Here is a 9,069-nt window from a genome sequence, read left to right as displayed (position 1 = left end):
ATGCCTATAATCCCAGCACCTGCAAGGGTGACACAGGAGGACTGGCATGATGAGTTCAAGGTTCAAGGCTAGCCTAGACTATAAAATGAAACATTGAAAAAACCCCAAAAAACAAAGACAAAAATATTATAATTTTTTTTCTTTCATTCGGTATTTTTTGGTGTTTGAGACCAAATAATAATTAAAATTTTTATATAAGCTATGTAAGACCACCTTTTCCGTTTAGATAATTTTGAATTTTTCCACTGCAGTGAATACCTTGTCCATACAGGTTCGCTGAGAACACTGCTCAAACTGACTTTATTATAATAGGGAATGAGTTTAGAGAAATATTTACATATGAAGGTGACTAGTCATTTTATTTTTTGGTGCTATGGACTGAACCCTGAGCCCTGCAGATGCCAGCTATCCATTCTATCACCGCGTGACACACTTAGCTCCAGATACTATATAAAATCAGTTGCAGAGACACAGCATTACTCAAGTAACTTCTCCACAGATGACAGGAACGATGCTTCAAACTCCTGATCAGAGAATCTGCTTACAGACGCACGAGCATTTTTTCTGATTTGCAGTCTCTTCTCTGCTGACAGGGAAAGGATGTGGGCCATGGTCTCGGCATAGTCTTCTTCACTTTCAGCCAGAAATCCAGTTATCTCTCCTTCGTGAGGAACGACGATGTCAAGCTTTGGGCCCCCTGAATTGTGTGCGAGGATGACTGTACCAGCTGCCATACACTCCACCACTCCTGAGAAGCGAGGAAAAAATGCATGCAGTTCTTTACAGTTTTCAGTGTGTTCATGAGAATAAGGATGAGCAGAAATACTCCAATTTTTTTGAGATTCATGAGAAATTTAAAGACATATATGCCTATAAATTCATTTGCTCAATTTTATGGTACAAATAGAATGATTTTCAGTTTTCAGTTTCCAAAGCTTCAAAATAGGGCTGTTTTATTCTTATTTAAAACAGACAAGGAGATGGAAGTCACATTTTTTTTTTTTTTTTTTTTTTGCGGAGATGGGGATTGAACCACAAAATTTTAAGAGTTCAAATTATGTACATTAACAGAAACAAGGGAAAATGCACATCAAGTTAATGAAGATGTTGCTGGTGCTTCTGTTTCTGCCTCCCTTTCTGCTATGCCCAACAGCAGGGATGAGCAAAATGGAAGCACCTGAAGGAGGGTATCGATATCCTAGCTGGCCTTGCTTATCTGTGTTTCTGGGAAAATTATGCCCTTTAAAAGATGACCAAGTCATCAATTCTCTGAAGAACAGTATGGAGTTGACATCCTAGGTGTATTGGAGAGAAGTTGGAAGTATTCTTTTTATTAATTTTTTTTTTTTTTTAAATTTGACACAGAGTCCTGCTATGCAGCTCAGACTCATAGTGATTCTCCTGTTTCAGCCTCCCCAGCTCTGGGATTACAGGCATGTGCAACCATGCCTGGTTTCAGGGCCAGCATGGATAGAACTCAGGTACTTGAGCTTGCGAGGCAGGCACTTAGACCTCCAAGCTATCTCTCCAGCCTACATTCTCTTTCTTTGAATAGTGGTAAAATCCCAACAGAGGTATTCAGTGCCTTACATTCTGTGTAAGGCTGGCAAGCATCCCTTGTTACCTTTTCAGAGGCCTCCATCAAATCAGTTATTCCTCTTCCTTCCCTGGGGGCTGGGGAGATGGCTCAGTGGAGTAAGTGCTTCCCTGGCAAGTGCAAGGGCCTGAGTTCAATCCCTGGTTCCGCCAAAAAAACCCCAAAGAAACCAAGATCCTGTCTTTCTGGGGAGATAGCTCAGTAGAATAGGTGCTTCCCTGGCAAGCACAAGGGCCTGAGTTCAACCCCCAGTTCTGCCAAAAAAAAAATTAGGGTGGCCTCTTCCCTCCCTGATCTACTACCTCTTTCTTATCAGTATTCAAGATAGGAGAGGGGTCCTAAGAACGAAGGGCACACACAGACACACCCTCCTAGAGTTACACATCCACCCAGCCATCCTCTCTTCTTGCACTTCCCCTTCACAGACACACTTCCTCACAGTGTGGCTGACACTCACCCCACTTGCTCCCTTAACTCAATGTTTGACTTACCAGTTTGACTTTTGCTGTCCCTTCTCCCTTGAAACTTGCTCATGCCAGGTCCAGGTCACCAATGACCTCCCTATCTTCCCTAGAATGTGGGCTGTTGGGAATTGCTTTTCTCCATTTCCTAAAATACTGTCTTCCATGGACTCCAAAGTACTACAGTCTGCACATTTTCCCTAGCCTTCCATTCTCTTCTTTTATCCACATCTGTAGGGCTTTACTACTTGGGCAAGCACAACTTTTCACTTCCTATTTCTAGGTCAGGTCCTTCTCATCAATGGTAGATGCATAGTGACAATGACCTACTTACTAGGCTCAAGTATTTATGTGCCCTACTGTGAGCTCAAACCCCCTTCTCATTGAGACTTCTCCACTGACTACCCTTGCTTTTGCATTCCCTGTTTTGGTGAAAGCCAACCTTTTGCCTGGTGGTTCAAACCAAAAGCCCTGGGTGGTCATTCTGACTCCACTGCCCTCATTTGATATATGCAACCATCAGATGGCTGAGGTAGAACCTTCTGAGGCAGGTTCTGCATTACCTCAGAATCTGTCTTTAACACCCTTACCTACCAAGTTCAGACCACCAGCATCCCACTGACTCAATGCTGCAGCCCAATTCAGCTTCCAGTCTTCTGGTCTGCCCTCCCTGCTTTTTTCCACTGCACTCCCCACATTGCAGCTAGAGTGGATTTTAGGAAACAGAAAGCTTTTAAACATAATACTAAAACTTCTTCCATCTTCCTCCATTGACTCTTCAACCTTTGGGCTGCAGCCACTTGAACTAGTACTTTGAAGTAGCCTGCTGATGTCCCTGCTGTCACTCCAATCAGAGTGCTGTTCCCTCTGCTGGGCATTATCCCTTCATGGCTGGCCAACTTTTTTTTAAATTTTATTTATTTATTTGTGTGTGTGTGTGTGTGTGTGTGTGTGGCCAGCTCAGCCCACCAGGGGCGGGGCTGGCTGGCATGTGGTGCTGGGGGATTGAACCGCGGTCCCTGTGCTTTGCTAAGCTTGTTCTAAGTAGGTGCTTTAGACCACCGAGCCATCTCACCAGCCCCCTAAGGGTTTTTTTTTTTTTTTCTCCAAATGCCCTCAGGGGTGGTTTGGCTGGCTGGAGTGTTGTGGGGATCAAACTACAGCAACCTGAGGCTGACAGCTTTGTGGAAGCAGCCACTTAAAGAACTGAGCTACGGCCAGGCCCCCTGGCCAACTTTTAATTATTGTTTAGGCCCAGCTTGAGTGTCACGCAACACATCAGTGGGTAACAGTTACCTGCTCCACAAGTGTGTTAGTGTTCCCCAGCTGTTTCTTGTCACTCCTGCTTCTCCACCAAGCTCCTGGCACACAGCACAGCAAATGTCTATAGAGTGAGCTGCTGCCACCCAAGGGCTAGAAGCTTCTGAAGGGAAAAACATCTCCACCATAACCCCAGCACCCACCGAGTGTCTGGCCCATGGTGGAAGTATTAGTGGAAGGAAGCACAAAGTTCAGACCCCAGGCTGAAAGTGGGTCAACAAGTTCCTGCTGAATCTTAGTATTATGTTTTCCTCTAAAAACTAGCAGAGTAAGGCATAAAAAAGGGCATTTGATAAATACTACTGAACCAAATTAGACAGAAAGCAGTACTTGATTTTTATTTATTTTTTTGTACCAGAAAACAAACTCAATGCCTTGTGCTTGCTAGGCAGGTGCTTATGCCACTGAGCTACATACCCAGCCATGAGTAATGATTTTTATACTACATCATGTGTTAAGTATGAAGTTGGACTGCAGAGAGCAATTTGTGTTAAAATGAACAAAAGAAACATTAAGGGCCAAGGTTTAAATTGAACATTTATAACAAGAGGAGGCCAACACTGAAATGCAGAACCAATAAAAGACTAAAAAAATCACTTGTGAGAAGCCCATCTGGGGACAGGGGCCCTCAGCTTCTGATGCACAACAGAATGATCTGAGCATCCAGCCCCATGTAGAGGTTTCAAGTGGATGTTCAATAGGATGAGGGCAGGGCCTGGGAGTGAAAACAGCAGTTATGGGCAGTGGTGATCTGGGTCAGAGAATCTGGGCTCTACCACATCCTGTGTGACTAAATTTGAGTAGATGTTAAACTTCTCTGTGCCTGAGTTTCTGTACCTATAAAAAGTAATAAAAAATATCTTCACAGTAGTAAACTTGATAATGTTGGTTAAAAACAAAAAATAATGTAATAGTAAGTGGTCAGGATTTTTTTTTTTTTTTTTTTGTGGGGAGCTGGGGATTGAACACAGGATTTCACAGATGTTAGGAAAGCACTCTACAATAAGATACATCCTTAGTTGTTATAATTAACTACTGTCTTACAGGGTCTCAAATGAGCAAAGGATATTTGGTGGACTAGGGAAAGAGAATTAGGACTTGATGCAGATTTCTAGACTATTATCATTTTACCAAAAATTAAAAAAAGAAAAAAAAAAAAAAAAGGTCATGAATACATCTTGTAGCACCACATAAATTGTTTAAAAGAAAAACTCACAGGGACTGGGGAGATAGCTCAGTGGCATAAGCACCTGCCTGGCAAGTGCAAGGACCCAAGTTTGATCCCCAGTACCGCATGGTGGCACAAGCCTGTAAGCCCAGCACTGGGGAGGCTGAGACAGGAGGATCAGTATGAATCCAAACTGGATAGCAAGACCCTGTATCAAAAAAAGATTAAAAAAAAAAAAAAAAAAGAAGAAAAACTCACCAATCCCAAAGTGCTCGTTCCACATGGTATGCAGACCAATTACTGCTTCAGACAAATATTTCTTTAACTCATCAAATGGAATGTTTATTTTAAATTCCACATCTTCTTGAACTTTTAAGTCTTCACATAGTCTTCTCAGTTGGTTTACTCTAAGTTCATCATCTTTGTTACGACAGCCTCCAATAAGGACAAGCCTAGGTGAGGGTGACTCGGACACCTTCTTATTTAGCAATTTAGCAAAGGCTCTGATCTGCAAAGGGTGATTCTTTTCAGGCCTGAACTGGCCAATGGAAACTAATAAATGTCCTGGTTTCGTCTTTTTCTCATGTAAAGGAATGTCCAGAAATGTCTGTACATCACAAGGTGGATAAACAATGCTTGTGCAATTCCCAACCTTCCACAGTGAGAGAATATGGTTTAAGGTCCAAGAAGAATTGACCATGACAACATCACTGCATGAACCAACAAGTCCATAAATAGAAGCAAATAAATAGTAGTAGATGAGCTTTACTTTGCTGAGAAAAGGATTTCTGGTTATGAAGCCTGCGTTATTAAACCTAGCATTTCGATTCTTCACTACAGAGAGCATGTCAGTGCTGATAGTGGGATAATGAACATAGCTTCCGACTCGGCAACCCCCTAGGTACTTAAACAAAGGGAGTGTGAAAGCATATCCCATTGAATCAATGTAAACATCAGGAACATACTGCATCAGTGCTTCCCAACCAAGGAAGATGGATCCTAGGCTTTGGCCCAGCAGTGTGAAGCGAGGGTAGTGTGAGTCTTCCACAAGGTAGCGTTTCCTTAAGAAAACAAACTGCACTGGGTGGATTAATCTGATGTTAAATCTTCTGAAAGCACCTTCTAGTATCTGTTGACCACTGACATTAATGTCACCAGTATAAACAACATAAACTGCTTCAGGATACCTGTAACAGAATATAATTATAAATGTCATTAGATCATAATCAAGCAAAATGTTGCAAGTAGTTTTCTTACAATCATAAAGCTGCATATTTTTATACTAGAAAATAATTTACTTTTGCTTCTTGACACAGTCTGTTAAGTCTAGGCTAGCCTCGAACTCACTGCAACCCTCCTGCCTCAGTCTCCTAAGTGCTGGGATTACAGGTGCATGATACCATGCCCAGATAGAAAAAAAAAATTTTTTTAACTGCTTTTTCATCATTACATTTGAATTACTGACCTTCTGTTTCATGAGTTTTCTACTGTCCAAGAACTAAAAAGTCCTACAAATGAAACCATGGCCTGAATGTTGGTTTCTTCTCAAAATGTGTGTTGAAAGCCCATTCCCAACATGGGGTATTACGAGGGGCGCCTCAAAGTAAGGATAATACATTTATTCATTGAGCTTGCTAAGCACATGCTTCACTGCTGAGCTACACCCTCAGGACCCTGGAGCTGTCATAAAAAAGAAGCCCATGCTGCTTCCATCTCATGAGTACACAGCAAGGAGCAACCTATGAAGCACAGTGAGTCCTCACCAGACACCAAATCTGCAGTTGCTCTGAGCCTACCTACTTTCCAGTCTCCAGAACTGTGAGGAACAAACTTCAGTTGTTTATAAATTACCCAGTCTAAGGTATTTTGTTACAGCAGTTGGATCAGACTAAGATTTTGTCTTCTGGTATTTTGCTATTTCTTCCATTATGGACTGAAGATGGAAAAGATACCAACAAAAATGCTAATTTGTCAATGAGAAGTTTTTATTTCTTGGAAATATTCAAACATTTTATTTTAAAGGGCAAGGTATGTAAGTCAGTATTGAGTACTTGCCTAACATGCATGAGGCCCTGAATTCAATCCCAAGCACTGCAAAAATAAAAAAAAAAATGTTATTTTAACACTCTTAGTATAGAAGTGTTCATAAAATACAAATAAAGTACTCATAAACAAGAACCAAAATCCACTAAAGGGGTCTTCTATGTAGAATAATAATTCTAAAGCAGTGCTCAGAGTTTTATCTGAGAAATGCAATCATGTTTTAAAAGCTAGACCTTTTTCTTTGAGACAAGGTCTCACTATGCTGCCCAAAGTAGTCTTGAACTGCTACACTCAAATGATCCTCTCACTTAGCTTCTGGAGGTCCTGCAACTACACAACCATATCAGGCCTAAAATTCCAAAAGATCTTATGAGGCAGGTGGGCATATGAGGAGTAATTTTTTTATTAAAGAACAGTCAAAAAAGGGAATTCCTGGCTATGAATAAGGTAAAAGAGAAAGACAAATTTCTGGGTAATGATTTTTTGTTAATGGCAACAGTATAACAAATTAACAAAGACCCATACATACTTTTTCTGCAGGGCCCTCAAGGCACACCATAAAACTCTTTCTCCTCCTCCACCAGCATTGCAGTATGGATGAAAAAAGGCTATCACCCTTTGAATCTTCCCATTTTTGCTGGCAGACATTAACCTTTTCTTTCTCTGTAGCAGCCGTCTGATCCCCCAAAGGGCAATGGCCAAATATACACATAAAATTCCACACACAATGAGCCCAGGGAAGAATAATGAATAAAAAAACCTGAAATTAGACAGAAAAGGTAAAAAATCAATGTGATGCTCATTTTAAAAATACTATAAAGGCAACTTTAAAATATTCACTTTATATATTAGTGGAAATGATAATTTTTGTAGTTTGTAAGCATGCCAAGAAAATACTTATTATTTTATATAGAATATTACAGAGATATGTACTCAGCCCTGTAATTGGAATGAACCCGCTTTAAATCCTTTAATCAGCCAAGACATAGTGACAAAAAATAACAATATAGGTTTCTTTCCAGGTCCTATATTAGAAAGTCCATTTTCAATCCTTTAACAAGAGATATGTATTCAAGGATTAAGATTCAACAAAAGCAGGAATTTCATCTTTTATCAGAATTATTTTTATTTCTTCTTTCTTTCTTTCTTTCTTTCTTTCTTTCTTTCTTTCTTTCTTTCTTTCTTTTTGTGGTACCAGGGACTGAACTCAGGACCACATGCTTGTTAGGCAGGCACTTATTCTACTGAGCTATCTCCTTGGCCTATTTTCATTTCTTTTTATTTTGGGACAGGGTCTTGCTATGTGGTCCAGGTTGGACTTCAACTTGTTTTGTTTGTTTGTAGCGGAACTGGGGATTGAACTCAGGCCCTTGAGCTTGCCAGGTAAGTGCTTATTCTACTGAGCCATCTCCCCGGCCTAGACTTCAACTTGTGATGATCCTTCTGCCTCAGCCTGGCACATCACAGACGCTCTTGGTTAAAACTGGCTTTAGCAAGTGAATGGTGGTGAAAAACACAATGCCAGCTTGGCATCATCACTGTCCTCTGCACTAAGAACTATTATCCATGCTACTTTCCTTCCATTAGTATAAATGTGAGCCTAGGGAAAAAGGCAAATGCTACCGTCACATTATGAGAGTTTTGATCCTGAATATTCACCGAAAGTCTTGAACCTGCATGGGTCAATGGACCATACTTGGAAAACCATCTTCCTTGTTTTGGAGTTCTGTATTTTTTAATTGTTTTTTGTTATGTTTTTGCCTTTGTGTTTTTCTCTTTTTTAAAATTAAAAAAAAGAAAAACACCATCTTAAAAAGTAAACAATTTGATGAAAGATTTCTAATTTATTTAAAATTTGGAAGATATTAATTCATAAAAAGCAACTGTATACCAATAGGGCAGTTTGCTTTCTTAGGCCAAGCTTTCAAAAGGATGCTTTATTTAAAGAGCAGATGACTCAGCATCTAAAGATTTTTATAACAATTCCTTTAAATGATTTCAGTGGGTAAATTCAGTGTATATAACTTAAAATTATAAAAACTGCCACTTTAATGACTAAAGTTAAACCAGCCTTTTTAGTCTAGTTAGTTTCAAAGACACACAGATCCTATATATTTATTAAATACTCTATAGTACCTGCATATTGTAATTATCCAACAATTTGTTTAAGCATAAATGAAATACATAATATTGTTTATCTGTTAACATTGTTTAAACCAAAGGCTTTTATTTATTTTTTTTTTGCGGAACCACGGATTGAACTCTGGCCCGTGAGCTTGTCAGGCAAGCGCTTATTCTACTGAGCCATCTCCCTGGCCCCTCCAAAGGCTTTTAAAAGGTAACTATTAAGCAGGATCTCAAGGACTAACTAATCAAGAGAGGGAAAGGAGAAGAGCTAGGAAACACGACAATGTCAAGCCATACAGTTATATGTAAAAGATGAGCAAGGCAATGATCCTGAGAATCTTCAGAAGATTTTT

General features: G+C 40.0%; 1 protein-coding gene across 4 annotated transcripts in view; it reads right to left on the bottom strand.

Moving 5' to 3' along the window:
• Positions 1-142: 142 nt before the first annotated feature.
• Positions 143-9,069, bottom strand: part of Alg11 (ALG11, alpha-1,2-mannosyltransferase) — a 12,467-nt gene continuing 3,540 nt past the window's right edge. For 3 of the 4 annotated variants that reach the window (XM_023717245.1, XM_023717243.1, XM_023717244.1), the window contains exons 2-4: positions 7,119-7,349; positions 4,805-5,733; positions 143-748 (exon numbers count right to left, since the gene is read on the bottom strand). In XM_023717245.1, coding sequence (XP_023573013.1) covers positions 477-748; positions 4,805-5,733; positions 7,119-7,237 — 1,320 coding nt within the window. In that variant the 5' untranslated portion in view covers positions 7,238-7,349 and the 3' untranslated portion in view covers positions 143-476. The remainder of the gene's footprint in view (positions 749-4,804; positions 5,734-7,118; positions 7,350-9,069) is intronic. The other variant, XM_023717246.1, reaches the window with a different exon arrangement.

Source organism: Octodon degus, unplaced genomic scaffold (assembly GCF_000260255.1).
Source record: "Octodon degus isolate 3935 unplaced genomic scaffold, OctDeg1.0 scaffold00051, whole genome shotgun sequence".
Lineage (NCBI taxonomy): Eukaryota > Metazoa > Chordata > Mammalia > Rodentia > Octodontidae > Octodon > Octodon degus.
The sequence above is the reverse complement of the archived record's forward strand: the minus strand, read 5'-3'. Positions and strand labels throughout refer to the sequence as shown.